Below are 15,584 nucleotides of genomic sequence, written 5' to 3'. Positions count from 1 at the left end.
GGACTCGGTCTGACAAGTTGAAGTTAAATATGTAACCGACTTTGGATTAACATTTCACACGTTTAATGCACTCTGTCGGGAGAAGAAAACCATAGTCCATCAGCAGAAGAAATTCTGCCAAAGCTAAAAACAGGATATCGACTGGGGAAACTCAAAATTATTTTAAATGGAAAAAAAGAAGAAAAAAAAACGTATATAATTTTAAATAATTAAGATGATTGCATAAACGCGATAAAGCACAATACAAATCATCAAGACAGACACACTTTCTTTTGGAAAACTGATGTATTTGATTATTAGAGTAAAGAATTACAGTATCATAGTTGTTAGTAGGTATTAAACTGTAGAGAAACTGGGCCCTAAAAGATCTTTCAACTTTTCAAGAAAGTGCATGTAACAGTCCATATATATATATTTATATAATATTTATAAAAACACTATCATCATTTGTCCCCTGGCCGAGATGGACTTTGTCTTCGAGTAAGACTATGTACAATTGTTGTAAAGGAATTTGTTGCTCCACGTTCGAAAAAAAAAATGTATAGGGTGCGTCAACACATGATGTGCAGTAGATGCTAGTACCTAGCAGCAGTTTGAAAGCCCAGCAAAATATAAACCTCAAAGATCTCACAAGGCATTTTATCTTTTCCCCTCTCATTCATGAGTGTCTGGACCTCTTCATGTTGTCATCTAACAACCCTTTAAGCTTTGTATCATATTTGCACAAATAAAGAGTGAGAACTGAATGTAATAAAAAGAAAAAGGAAAATACTAAGGTCTAAATAAACAGCTGAGGTGAAAGCCATTTTTTTACATCTTTTTTTTTTCTTTTTACCTTCTAGGAGAGAGAGAGAAAAGGACTAACCTATGTCCCTGGATGTATGAAATGTTGATATTTCTCAGAGGAAAGTTTCTACACAGCTTGTAAACCATCTAGCACAGATAAGTGTAAAGTATTTACAGCCTTACGTTGCACTTTTTTAAGCTCTAAATCATTACATGAACATCAAGTTTTGTTAACACATACTACAGATAGAAAATAATTTAATGCCATGGTGAAGTCTTCTACCAAGAAAAGCTAAGTTTCAAAAGCACACTTTAAAACACTCATACAGATTCACTCTGCTGATAAAACGGAAAATAACATAAAAACTAAGTAACTGTTAATATTTCCACTTGGTTTTCGAGCAAGGTTATAATCACTAATAAATAAGCTCCAAAAACTATAACGTGTTGTACATTGTACAAAAAAAGCAAGTTCTTTTCAAACTCATCTTCATAAAGTCTTAATGGCAAGCAAAAGCTGATACAGTTTTTTTCCTTGCTTTTCTCTTTCATGGACGCACATTCTGAAGCACTTGTGTGTGCCAGTTAAAGAGTGTATGTTTGTTCATGAGCACAACAAAAACAATTCTCTAGTTTGTCACTATCTCCTTGTCCTCCATGAAGCGTGTGAAGCGGAAGTGAGTCCCGTTCTCTGTGTTTGCCATTTTCTCTAGGCCAGCCAGAGCAGGATTGGGCTCAGAGTTATGCAACTTTCCCATGCTGCCCGTCAAGCCTCCTATCGGAGAACTGCCCCCATTGCCCACACTCCCTGACAGTGGAGGGGGTAGACCTCCATTCTGGATCACAGAGATCTCGTTGGTTTTCATGGCCAGGCCGTTAGAGAAAGCAGCAGCATACTGATTCCAGAAGCTGGTTGGGTCTCCGTTTCCAGCCCTACTGGTTAAGTCCTTTTGAAAGAGCTCAGGAAACTTTACAGGGTTGGTGCCCAGGAAAGCCATGGGACCATCTACTGAAAGCCTGCGACCACGCCGTGCAGGAGCGCTGTTCCACATGTGGGTACCCATATGCACCTAGAGCGAGGGAGACAGAGAAAGAGAAAAGAACGGATCAGAGTGTACAAAAACAAAGGATAAGGAGAGCTACATCTTTTAAAGATTGGAAACATTAAAATGAATAACACGTGAGATGATGCAATGGAAAAAGGGGAGTAGTACTATAATAATTAGTATTAAAATAGGCCCACTGGAAGCAGCATTTGTCTAATTATTAAAACAAGGTTAAAACTATGTAACATTCACTCAGTGAGAATGGTGGTCTGCATATCAAAGAAAGGGCCTGTGGTAGACATGTGTTTGAGAAAATTGCACTGTCCACTCTCATTGTCCTGGACAGTATTGTATCTGACAGTTGTCCCCAGTTCACCCTTGAAGCATGCAATACATTTAGGGGGGAAAGCACCTTGTTTAATTGTTGCAACCCTTAGTGTAGCGTAGAACATGAGGTGCAATTTTAATCAAGCTACTTTTACAATTTACATAGCTCTAAAATGATCCATTCCCCATACATATGAAATTCTTTTCAAAATTCATAATTAGTTTGATTTTTTGACTAAATTGATTAAGAGTAAATGAACAAAATCAATATTTTATGCGGTGAAATCAGACTATTAAAACAGAATATCAATTTTCAATTTCAAAATTGAAATAAAACAAGTAAAAATGTAATTTAATTTAAATAAAATTATTTAGTCAGAGGGAATTTTTTTAGCTTGAAAAAGAAAACCATGTTTTTCATAAGACAAACTCTGAAAAAAAAAAAAGGGAGCGTACCACTGCTAAGGGTGGTAGCTTCTGGTAACTGTGATTAAAGCCTGTTAAGTAAAGCATTCCTGGCTATGTTACACCAATTTTAAGCTAAAAATATTCATCGTTATGGAATGACTCAACATCCAATTTCTGCATCCCCATTTATTATTTCAGTATACATACATACATACATACATACACACATATATATATATATATATATATATATATATATATATATATATATATACACACACATACACATACACAAACACCTTTATTTTTGTGCAATGCTGTTTATACTTGTGCTTTCCCCCCTTTATAATTCACAATGCATTCTAATTGTTTTCCCTAATCAATACTGGATTATACAGTACAGTCAATATCCATTGTGGTTGACTTTTTACAAAATGTATTTCATAAAATCTGAGAAAATTATTTGCATCTAATATGCAGTGATAATTACCTTGAGATTTCCTTTGGTGGTAAATGCTCGTCCACAAATGGTACAAGCAAAGGGCTTCTCTCCTGTATGGGTTCTCTCATGGATTTGCAGGGCACTGGAGGAGGAAAATGTCTTCCCACAAGTGGTACAGTAGTGCTGCTTAGGCGTCCTCCGTGGTGGGGCAGTCGAAAGTACTGGAGAGGTGGAAGCAGAAGAGGTCACTAATGCTGAGGGCAAGTCTTTTACTTCAGGTTGAAAACTATGCAGAAAGCCATTGACCTCAGTCTTCATCATGGAGGTCAATGGTCCAACAGACAGAAGGGATGGAGTTGGGCTGGAGGCAAGACTGGTGTTGGGCTCGAAGAGCTGGGAGGGTAAATCTCGCATCTGATGCGTCAGCATATGTTGCTTCAAGTTCCCCTTGGTGGAAAAGCCCCGATTGCATGCTGTGCAAATGAACGGTCTCTCTTTGGTATGGCTACGGTAATGGATGTCCAAGGCACTCTGGCAGGCAAATGTTTTGCCACAGATGTCACATGCTGTATTCTTTAGGGTGCCTCGCTCACGGAAGGGGAAAAGCATGCTAAGAGGATCTTTTGATGAGTTAATTGAAGAGAGATCCAGAGCTCCAGGACTGGCAGAATGAGACTGCATGAGACACGCACTAATGTGCTCCAATGACAATGCCCTCTGCTGTCGATCCTCCAGACTCGGAGACTTTTGCTGTTGGATAGTACCATTAGAGGGTGATGGAGCTTGCATGGAAGAGGTAGATTCAGAGACAGCTGGACTTCCGGCACTTTGGCTTTCGAAGTCGCCTCCAAGTGAAGAGGAGTCATTTGTGAGTCTGTCTCCTTCCATTAATCCGTTCTCCAATGATTTCATTTGGTCACACTGCACTTCATCTACTGCTCCCTGGTTGGCACACTTCTGGCTCTCCATACCTAATGACTCATGTGGAGTAGGGGATGAACAGAGGCTGTCTTGAGATGCATCAGCTGACTTTGGTGTGTCTGGAATACTGCTGTCTGGTCCATCCTCAATTCCTTCCATGTTTTCATCAGAGAAATCAAGATCATCAAAATTTCTCTCGTCAAATGAGCCAGCATCGGACCCCATGGATTCTGGATAGTTATCAGGAAAAGGGGTGTTGGGGATCTGGCCACCCATGTGCATGCGAATATGCTGCTGCAGTACCACAGCATTTGTGAACTTCTTCTGGCAAATAGGGCAGGAATGCTGGACCCTCAGTGGCGGCATAGCTCGATGGACACTGTAATGAGTCTTGAGGTTGCCCTTGGTGGTGAAGGCACGACCACACACTTTACATTTGAAAGGCCTCTCCCCAGTGTGTGTGCGGTAGTGCATTTTCAGTGCACTCTGACAACTAAGAACACGGTGGCAGATAACACACTCATTGGGGTCTGTCAACTTCCTGTCAATGTTCTCAACAAGTTGCTGAAGCTTAGATGTTTCTGAGCCTTGGAGAGGATCAAGGAGACCTCCAAATGGAAACTTAGCTTTGAACTGTTCTGACATCAGGGGCATGAGTGGGTTAGTGGCCATTGGAGGGCTGTTGGAGGTGGTGTACTCAATGGTACCCTCCACTGCAGAGCTCATGCTTGTCGTTAAACTGGATGACTGATTGTTTTCTTCAGCTTTTCCATTTGAGGTAGGCAGGGTTGTGCTCTCACCTTCTTCCAACACACTTTCTGTGTTCATCATAGGTGTATCAGCAGGACCTGAGTCGCTTTTTGCAGAATGAGAAGGGCTGCTTATAGCCAATGAGTTATTCTCTTCTTTCTTGATGAATGGAGGCAGGCTTGGTATAGTTGGTGGAAGTAACATGCCAACAGAAGATGTCAGAGTAGAAAGAACAGGTTTACTATCGAGCCAACTAGTCACTGGCTTCTCAGGAGGCATTGACATACCATAGGGAATGCCAGTACTCGTTGGAATATTGTCTAGATGCTCTGGGACAGGGTATGGGTTCATCTGAATATGTGGATACTTCTCTTTATGACGCTGAAAATGAACCTTCAAGTTACCACGGGTGGAAAAGCGGTTGCCACATATGTTGCACTTGTATGGCCTCTCACCTGTATGAGAACGTAAGTGAATCTGCAACGCACTGTCACTACCAAACACCTTGCCACAAAACCTGCACTTATGCTTGAAAAACGTATCTTCAGAGCTACTCTTCGGTTCAAAAGATGAGACATTAGGTGGCTTGCCTTTTCTTTGCTGAGCCAGTGCAGCCAGTGAGTTGAGATCCTCAACCGTGGTACCGACACTGGGCAGTGCACTGGAAAATATTGGGTTGCCTGGTGGGGGCTGAGGTAGAAGGGTATTAGCCACAGGATTCAAAAGACTCCCCATTGCAAAAGCAGGTGTGGATGACTTTGCAAGTGATGGGTTTCCTAACTGAGGATGCAAGCTTCCTGCATTGCTTGGCCTCTTCTCTGAAGGTTGGGAATTAACTGTAGCTGGCACTGGTGCGCCGAGGCTTTGAGATGACTCTCCCACACTGGAATTGCTCTGAGGTAGCTGCACAACATTAGCCATCTGTTTCAAACTGCTAATGCTTGCAGACTGGCTTGCTATGCTCTGTGCCAACCCTGCAGCAGCTGCCAACTGTTGAGATAAATGGGAACTAAGTGTGGTAAGCGGGCTAGTACCTGAACCTAAAGTCACAGGGGAAGAACTAGGTGGTGCTTGAAGCTCAGGTGACTGTGACGCTAGCAGAAGAATCTGGTGACGAATCTGCTCGATGAGCTGTAGCTGATGGATCTGCTGCTGCTGTAGGGCCAAGAGCTGCTCCATGAGGGCTGGCACAGCCACCCTTTGTCCTCCCGCTCCTCTGGTCTCTTGAGAGAACTGGGCCACAGCCACTTTGGTGCTCTGTAGGTTTTCAATAATGACGTTGCTGTTGATCATGGAAAAATTGCCCAACTCAGTCAAGTTACCCAGCTGAGGTAGTGAGGCAGAGATTACAGAGTTCCCCATACTGGACCCAGAGCTGCCCAGAGCTCCATGGCTGCTTCCAACACCACTGAGTGGGCTACCCCCTGCCATACATCCACTTCCATCATTATGGGGTGCAGAGACTCCTGACATCTCTGTGTCCATGGCCTCCTCCTTGTCAAGTATGTTCTGCTCCAAAAGGTCGGTCAACTCTGCTTGATCTGTGTTATTAGTTGTATCATTCATCTGCTCATCAGGATTATTAGGAGAGGATCCTGGGGAGAAGGTTCCGGAAGGAGACACTGGATTTTCATTCACAATTAGAACTAATTGATTCTTAGTGCAATTCTTCTGGTGTTGTTCAAGGTCCGATAGTTCAAAGAACTCTTCGCAACATCTGCTGCAGACATGGGCACCCGAGTCTTTACAGGGGGAGAGGTCCAGGTTGGTCTCCGTGTCCCCTGCAGAGGAAAATAAGAGGGGGGGGGGGGGGGGACAAGGGGATTAGCGATTAGAGATGTTTTGTATCTGAAGAAGCAGCTTTATCTGTTCAAATTCTTTTGTTGTTAATCTTCCGTTAATCAGTTTAATGCTTATCCCCCTCATACGTTCAAAAAACAACCATCAAAAAAGAAACAAATACCAAATAACACAAATAAAAGGCCTTCACACTATTTAGAGCTATGATGAAATAGGATAAGAAAAGAGACTAAATCAATAGCACTTTTACAATATTGCTTAAAAGTGATCTTTGAAGATGTGTATCAAAGTCCCATCAATTCAACCATCTTAGGTAATCATTTTCTTCAGATAATCCATCAAAACATAAAAATACTATGAACTGAGAACAATGGGCCCTAATGAAATTTCATAGAGGGTCATTGATTTCCAATATTTCATACTCCTCACTGTCTACATGTCCACTAGGCACAAATCAACCATTTGAAGGACTTATTAGACTTTCAATTTGCTGTCAACTTTGCTCATTTTCAACCAACGGCAGGCATCTTGGACAGGTTATCCCTGTCACTAAACTAATTTGTATCCAGTCAGCCTGCAATCAGGATCTGACAGGAACAAGTAAGCCTTTGGCATTCAGATTGCTATGCACTCTGCAGAAGCTCAAACTCATTCATACCAGGCTAAGCGTGAATTAAGTAATTTCATGATCATCTTAATACAGCGCCTGTTTTAAAAATATTTTGAATACTAAATAATTATTAAATCAATAAGAACCTTTCTAACTATTTTAGGTGATTATTTATGCAGCACAAATGCAAGCACAAATATAAAAAACCTATTAATGAACATTTGACTAAGCAAGAAACGCTTGTTCAAACAAAGTTTAAGTGTACATTAATAATATGCCAGAACACATGATGATTTTCATTTAAATTATACAGTGGAACATGTTTTGAAACTTTTTCTAGAAAATGAACCATAAGCATTTGAAATAGAAAGTGAGAAAAACTATTCTGTTCCCTCCCTCCCTTCTTTTAGGGCTGTGGCCTTTCTCCAATTTCCTCATTCTTTCTCACCCCACCTCCTCTCTTTTTGTCCCTCAAAAATCATGCTGTTTAACATACAAGTTGATTTACAAATTGTGAGGCAAACTCATTGTAGGGCTTTACTCTCAACATTTTCATCAGCGTGGAGATTCATTTGCAAATGAAACCCCTGCAAGAAGTGTGTCCCAGCCCTGTGGAGAGACAGGATGGCTCCCCATTGTTCCCCAGCATGGGAGTGTCAGAGCAGGGGAGAGGGGCGAGGGCCCAGCCTGCTCATCACGGCTGGCTCTGAAGCAGATCCTGTTTAATTCAGGGATTATCTTCCCCCTGTGTCTCTCTGAGCTGGAACATCAGATAACGTTAAAGTTGCCATGACAGTAAAGCCGTGTCTCACACAAACGAGGTGTTGCTGAGACGGAAAAGTCAACTTTTTTGATAATAAGTTTTAATATTAAAAGTCTGTTAAAGTGAGGCCAATGAAAGGGAAAACGTGAATATAGTTTTGGGGTAGGTAAAAAAAAGATTACTTGGGAAGAAATTCATTTTCATAAATACCCCCCCCCCCCCCCCCAATAAATAAATAAATAAAGAAAGAAATAAAACAAAAGAAAAACAACAACAACAACGATAAAAACACATAGCAAAAACTATTATTACTGATAATATAATGATGATAGTAATAATAATATTAATAATAATATTAATAATAATGCACACTACCAGTCACTTGTTTATTTACAGTCATATGCAATGATAATTCAGCTCAAAAATGAAGCAACTTAAATGTATTCACTGGAACCTGTTTAAAGACCTTTGTTTTCGGTTGGCAAATTTTATTTCATAGTCACTTTACCTCATCATAAAATAAAAAATACTAACATTTTTTTTTCTCTCCCCCTCAGTGAATATGTAGCTACTATAAGAGACTTACTAAAAGATGAACAACATCACAAGGGGGAGGGGGGGGGGGGGATTAAATTACTATGCACAGAAGTTAATACCATTTCCTTAAACATGCATATTCAAAAGTTACACCACTGTGAACTATTTGAATGTAATTTTTTTTTTAATTTAAATTTCATTAAATATTTTTTGAGATTTTAAAAATACCTAGTTTTCTAACAAGATATATTTGCTAGAATGTCGAGATTTAACTAATAACTGCCAAAGAATTTTAATGATCGTAATATGACGTAATATGAATATCAAATCAGATCATTTTGACACTGGTACAACAAAAAATGGACACAACTTCATGCACCAAAATAAATAATGTAAATAAGCATTAGAACAAATTAATAAATAAATTATCCTTTTATTAATAATTTTCCATCTCAAAAACAAGACAAGGCAACAGAAATACATTTTAAATAAATTTTTCTAAGTTTTAGAAAAGCATATATTTTCGGAAACTTAATTATTCCCAAAATAATGACAGAAAGCCAGATGTGTGTCTATAGCCAATAGTACATAGAAAGCAATAAACGACGCTAGTTAATGAAAGCTATTGTGCTCTGTGTACGGCTGTGTAGATTAGTGAGACAGAGCTAGTTTTGATGAGAACAGTTTTTTACAGCTGGATTGCTTTGGGTCATCATCAGCATGCTACAGAGCAAGGTCAAAGATCTCATCCCAAGCAAATCAAGACAGAGAAATGAGAGAAAATTGGCAATGTGGTAAGAATAAAAAAAGAGTGACTAGAAAAAGTTAAGGTATAAACATACATGAGAATAATTTGTAATGTCTACATTACTTTTCTCAGCTGCAGGCGCCTTGCTAGTTGTGACTTCGAAGAGTGAGTTACCGTTCACTCAAAACCTCCTTCTGTGTCCCTTACTCTCTTACACCCGCCCTCAACTTTCATGCTTTCCCTTTGCGTCCCTCCCTCACTTTCTCTCTCAAGCCATAGAAGACTTCCTACTGAACACTAGATGGTGTGCCTGGGAAAGGCTTCTCTACTGGTCACAGAGCCCTCATCCTCAATTCTTTTGAAATACCCTTAAAAGCATTGGTGTGAAAGGGGACTATAGCAAAAGAAAAAAAAGAAAAATACTCTGAGTCGAAACAACTTCCAAAACATCCACTATAAACACTGGCAAAATGACAAGATACAAAATCCCTGTTGTTTGCAATGCTTGTGTGTGTATTTTGGAGGGGGGACCTCCCTGACAATCTCTCTGGGTGGGTGTGTGGCAAATTTGCTGAGGTGAAAGGGGAAAGCAGCCACACTGATCTCAATCCACATCACCCCCACCTCCTCACCCCCACACACACCACCCCAGAAAAAGTAAGAGCCCCTGTTTGGCCGGCTATATCACAGCATGTTGGAGGTCAGAGACATGGTACACATGAACACACAGTGACCTGATCTCTTCTCGCCTCCCCACCGAGGGAGCCTGGCAAAGGTTAAAAAAGCTCTACATCCCACCCTTAGTGACAGGCCAGAGAGGACAGACTCATCACCTCAGTCTAGCCGTATAGACTGCTTTCTAATATCCCACACAGGCCACAAAGCATAGGTAGAATATTAGCCTCTCTGCTTTAAGTTTTTCTCAGAAGTGAAGACATCAAGGGAAGTTTATCTGTAGGCCTACTTATTAAGGTCTGGTTTTCATTAAATTTTACGGAGAAAAATGGTTAATAAGAAATGCTGAAGTCAAAAAGACAGCAATAAATCTCTCAACAGTGAATACTAACATACAGGCTGTGCATTTGACTCTTGTTTTGAATGAGGCAAGCTGTATTTGGCAAAAATGTGAACTTGGTCAGCTGACAGTGGTTGACAAATCCTACCCTTCACTTCGTTATTAAATTTAAATGGGAAAATCCAGCAATGGTATGGTTTTGAAAAACTGTTTTCTTTTCCGTTTCTTAAATTCTAGCACTAATCACATAAACTTCACTTACACGTAAGTCGCTAACCAACTGCTTACGTAGTCTAAATCTGGGCCTGTTCTCATATTCATTTTTAACAACACTGAGCTGATTTCTGTACATCCATGTTCTTTACAAATTAGTTTGTAGAGAACGTAGGTTATAGATGGATAAACTGTTATAGCTATGTTAAAATACGATGCTGTGCAATAGGCTAGTTTTGCATCTCAACAGATAGACCCGCGGAAATCAGTAGGCTAGACATTTTTCACACTAAAATTAAGAATCTTAATATATATTTTTTTCATTATAAGCAAACAGCAATACATTGTAGATTTAAGGAACAATGTTTAAACTAAAGTTCACACATCTGAAAGCAACTGGTGCTGGGTGCCTATATAGCGGCCCATGTTCTGTAACGAAAATCAGTTTAGATAGTTTTATTCAGAACACCAAAAATCAAATTAACTTAATGTAAAGAGAAGCGTAACACAATGTTGATCTCCACTGCCTTATTAGAGAACTAATACTCGCGGTGTGCGAGTGATTAATGTTTCTTTATGGATCTTCCCTAAATATTGCCGTAGAAACGTTATTAATAGAACGGTGTGCTATATATAATAACCAACGAGCTTTCCTTTTTGCATTAACTGTATAAGTAGGTCACTTCTGCTAATTATTCACGTTGCACGACGGAATTGAAAATGCATTAAATTAAAAAATGAATAAAAAGTAAATAAATTGAAGCAAATTAGTTGGATCTAGTTTCGATTTGAAACAAAATCTCTTCAAAAGGTCCCATAATCAGAAACACGATACCCTAGAAAACGCTGATTTAAGCAAGAGATAGGACAGTTGTCCCGAAACAATGCGTTTTAAAACGGTTCAAATACGACACATAACAAAATGTACAGTAGGCTATGCCTTTTAAATTATTTATAGCTCGATGGGACCCGAGACGAACTTTGATACGAGCTGTTTAGCAGTAGGCTAGTAAAACAGGTAGGCTATAGACTTAAAATGTTTAGTTAATGACTGTTGCAAAACCTTCAGTCACTGCCTGCCTGCCTGACTGTTCCAACTGAAAACTATGGAATTATAAAGACTACGTTTAGTATGAAAGCATATTAGAAGAAAGAAAAAAAAATCACATAATTAGGCTTGTTAGCCTATATCGCTGTTTTACATGTCCAAAGAAAATAATATATTTATAATAATTTGCACTCTCATTTAGGTTGAAAAACGTTTAATAAATGTGTAGTAGCCTAAATGCTTGTTTTAAAAGTTGACAACGCACTGTATGAAAGATGAGTTTGGTCACAGTGTGTGTCGGAAACTACATGGCACATCCTGCTATAGCAAGTGAACTCTTGATCACAAAACTCAAGTTGAAACTCATTTAAAAGCAAACGAACGAGACAACATATTGATAGAAGTTTTGCGATACCCGCCTACTGTATAAGAGGGTAGGCTACATCAAAAATGATTATGACGCAAAAAAATGTCTAAATTATATAAGTATGAAGTCATAGGCTAATGGAAAAGCTCGATTACATGAGATTGTGGGATTTCGTTGTTCTATCGCCCGTGACTACGTGCCATTAAAGTTTAATTTAGTTTAATTACCTCTTATAAAGTTTCACAAAAGTTGGAGGTACTAGGTAGGGGAAAATATTTTGAAACAAAATAAGTTTAGCTGATTTAGCCTCTGTGGTCGCAAGACATAGCCTACTTTTCGATTACGGTGATAACATGGAATAAAACCGTGCTGAGGTCTAGAGATGCAATATAATATCCTACAGAAGCGGGGAAGAGGGTGAAAAGCTGAAACCAGGCGAATCCCCACCTGTGTGGGCAACTTCAACGGGCCAGAACAAAACTAATTCCAAGAGTTTTAACTTTTACAAATTATTGCTGGTGAATTATATAGGCTAAATATAAATTCACCTATATTATAGGCCACTTTTTTCATGAGTCAGCTTTCATGAGCCAACTTTTAAAATACACACAATAATGGCACAACGTGGTTCTTAAAAGAATCGAACAGAACTATATGAAACGTGTTTTTGTTTTAGGATAAAGTGATAGTTTCTGGTGATCGCACGAGGAGTGTAAAAGTTTTCAAATGTAGGCTACTTAAATAATAGAGCTCTTTAAGCGAGTCCATTCAGCAGCACAGAAATATAGGGATATTATGATTGCCAATTCATTGCCTGAGATTAAAAAAAGGAAGAGTCATTGTAAATACGTTAAAACCAACAATAAATAATAATAATAATAATAATAATAATAATAAAGTTAGAAATCCATTTTTGTTTTAAAAAAAAAAAGTGCAGAGTGAGTTTATGTGTATAAGGGCTTGAACTCACCATTGTGCTCGGTTGGGACCAGCTGCGAGTCGGACTGGAAATGCTGCGGCTTCGCTTGTTTCCTCCGCGACATGCTGGCTCACGCATCAGCCACGAAAGAATAAAAAATTACTATCAAATCTGCTCAAAATTACGGAAATCGAGCCCATCCACCGCGCATGTGTCCTGTTATGATTATCAACAATGCCTCGCGATTAATCATGGAGGGGAGGGGGTTGGGGGGTTGGTTGGGGGGGGGGGGGGGGGAGGGGGGGGTCCTCTGAAAGGCGATTGGCACCTTGCCAGCCCCCTATTCAAATGAAGTCTCTTTAATCAATTAGCCGCTGATTTGCTGGGGACTCTTGTCTCTCTTGCTGCTCCCACCCAATGAGTTGATCCGTGTGGAAGAAAGGCTGGATTTTCCAACTCCCTTTAGATACAGTTTAACCCTTCTTAGCAACCATCTGGTGGCTACGTTGGAGCTTAACTTAGCCACTACAGGAATGTCAATTTCTCTTTCGAAAGACCATCCGTATCTTTTGATCTTTCAGGGCATCAAACTGGTGCTCAAAAGTTGCAATTCACCCATAAGTGACCGGATAGCCAAACTGTCTGCCAAAGATCTTCCAAAGCCCTTTTCCCGTAGCGAGACGTTGCGGAGCGTATCGCGTATCCTTGTTTGTGATTGGCATTAAAGTTGTTGTAATTCAGCTCCGGACGGTTACAAGCGCACCGTTTCTAACCAAGTCGTTCTTTCCTCAAGGCAACGGTGTTAAAAGTAGGTCGGTCAACTGAGTTTCGTGCGTAATGGCAACTACCGGCGTCTCGAAAGTCCAAAGAATGTATCAGATGTCCCAAATCAGATTCATCTGATTATTGCCGAACGGGATCAGTAACACGTTTTCATCACACGCCGCATTCAGCGAACAAACAAACTTTAAGGGCCCATGCAGAACGGTGAGAAATCGTCAGCCCCACCCTCTGTTATTCTATTGGTCAGTGCTCTGTTCTATCATAACTCGCGCTCTCTGTCTCTCTCACAGTCTCGCACCCTCCTCTCCTTCCCACTCTCTCAACGCGCGACGGAGACACAGAGGAACGCTCGCGCTTTACAGCAAACCTCGTCAGCTGTGCGAACGCATCCCATCTAGATCAGCCTGTTTGAAAATGATTTCGCTAAACAAATTTAGCATATTATCTTTCAAGGCGGTCGCCAAGAAGAGAAGCACTCATCTAATGCATCTTTAGTGATAAAACGTTAGAAGTCGCACAAAGGTGACAAAAGTCTGGAAACCGTCAAGAAACTGTTTGGAAACGACAAGTATATTTAAAATCGATTTAACCAGGATTAAAAACTACGTCTCTGCTTAAACATTTTGCTCTTTTAGCGAGATTTGCTGAATATTGACACATATTCAAATCATTGTTATCTTTTTAAAATTTTCAAATATCAAAAGTTTGGATTCAACTAAATAATAAATGACTAATCAAATAAGAGGAAACAATATGAGCAACTTAAAAATGCATTAACGTTTTATTATCGGCTGAAGTACTTGCTGAAGTATCTTTCTCTTTAAAAAGTAAGAATTTACATATTTAAAATTTTCAGTAGCCAACATGCAAAAAAGAAAAATGTTTTAGCTACATATGTGAAAACAAAGACTTTTTTAATCACTCAAAACGTAGCAATCTGTCCATGTTACTTTACGTTTGATGTTATTCAAAATCTTGTGTAAAGTGCTCCATTATATTATTATATTTGAATTATAATAATTGTAATAATAATGCAAATAATAATCTACCATTAATATGTTATATTTATAAATAGCCAGTGTTTTAAAGAAGAGAGATTCCCCCCGGATTTCACTGCAGCAACCAGCAAAGCTGAAGATTTATGCCCTGGAAAAGACAAACGAAGCTATCAGTCTAGCTGATTTTGAGAAATGAAGATAATAACGTTACTATAGGTGATGTCTCGGATGCCATTATTTCTCACTGAATATTTAACGAACTGCTGCCGGCGAGATGGATCAGGTCCTATAGCGTCAGCTATCTATACTTTAAGACGACTGTTATTTACTTATTAATGAAAGAACAGAGGGAAAGAAGAGAGGAGTAAACGGACGACGTGTGCTTTTGGTTGAGAACAAATAATATTCGGAGTAAAAATCAATGTAGCCTATTACTTGTAAAGCTCTTCAGATTATGTCTTTGTTTCAAAACTATTTTGATTATTTCAATCCTTTATTACACTGGCCTATAACGCATTCCCACATGTCCATATTAATTGCATAAATACCCCCCCCCCCCCCCCCCATAACAGGACTAAACTCAAATTATTTCTTTCTTTCTCATTATCAAGTTAAATAATACATTATAGGACCATTAAAGAAAAGTCAAGACAGGGCAACAACAGCTGAAAATCATATCGTGCCATAAATGCAGGAATATACGGACTCTGAGAAGGGGGCAATATTGTGATGTCCCCGGTGAGAGGATCGATGCTCGGTTAATTGATGTGAGTCTTGGTGTGGGGCTGTAAACACGCTGATTTGCAGCTCAGCCGAGCGCGAGACGCTATAAATGAGATTCCCCGCGCGCGCTCGGACAATAAGCACGTGAATGACACTAACGGAGAGAAATTTGGGCTGTGACTAGAGAGAAGTCAGGGGTGCACCACAAGGATGGGGGAAGGGGTGAAAACGTGAAAAAAAGTGAAAACGTTCAAACACTCCCTCCCTCTTACTATTATGCGGCGGCAATTACTTGGCAGGGCTGACAAATGTTTGGAAATATTAGCTGGGTGACACCGCGTTACCGTTGCGCACGAAACACACATAGTTTCATTTGAAAG

The 15,584-nt window shown here is 39.7% G+C and overlaps 1 protein-coding gene across 2 annotated transcripts; it reads right to left on the bottom strand.

Moving 5' to 3' along the window:
- Positions 1–266: 266 nt before the first annotated feature.
- On the bottom strand, positions 267–13,668 carry sall1a (spalt-like transcription factor 1a). Of its 2 annotated transcripts, none has more exons than XM_077228941.1 (3): positions 12,752–13,668; positions 3,058–6,461; positions 267–1,856 (listed from the first exon to the last, which is right to left on the bottom strand). In XM_077228941.1, the coding sequence occupies exons 1-3, from the start codon at positions 12,822–12,824 to the stop codon at positions 1,416–1,418; spliced, it is 3,918 nt and encodes a 1,305-aa protein (XP_077085056.1). In that variant the 5' UTR covers positions 12,825–13,668; the 3' UTR covers positions 267–1,415. The 2 variants fall into 2 exon arrangements, with proteins under 2 accessions (XP_077085056.1, XP_077085057.1); XM_077228942.1 differs by lacking the exon at positions 12,752–13,668 and adding an exon at positions 9,262–9,774.
- Between the last annotated feature and the right edge of the window lie 1,916 nt (positions 13,669–15,584).

Source organism: Siphateles boraxobius, unplaced genomic scaffold (assembly GCF_051911475.1).
Source record: "Siphateles boraxobius isolate OS27281-9 unplaced genomic scaffold, OSU_SipBor_1 130, whole genome shotgun sequence".
In the NCBI taxonomy this organism is placed as follows: Eukaryota; Metazoa; Chordata; class Actinopteri; order Cypriniformes; family Leuciscidae; genus Siphateles; species Siphateles boraxobius.
This window is presented reverse-complemented; position numbering and strand designations above follow the sequence as displayed.

Excerpts from the sequence above, each read along its gene's own strand:
- sall1a (XM_077228941.1), bottom strand. The coding sequence starts at position 12,824 with ATGTCGCGGAGGAAACAAGCGAAGCCGCAGCATTTCCAGTCCGACTCG. Across the intron at positions 6,462-12,751 it reads GGTCCCAACCGAGCACAATG|GGGACACGGAGACCAACCTG; the intron begins GTGAGTTCAAGC and ends TTTCCTCTGCAG. Across the intron at positions 1,857-3,057 it reads CCACCAAAGGAAATCTCAAG|GTGCATATGGGTACCCACAT; the intron begins GTAATTATCACT and ends CCCTCGCTCTAG.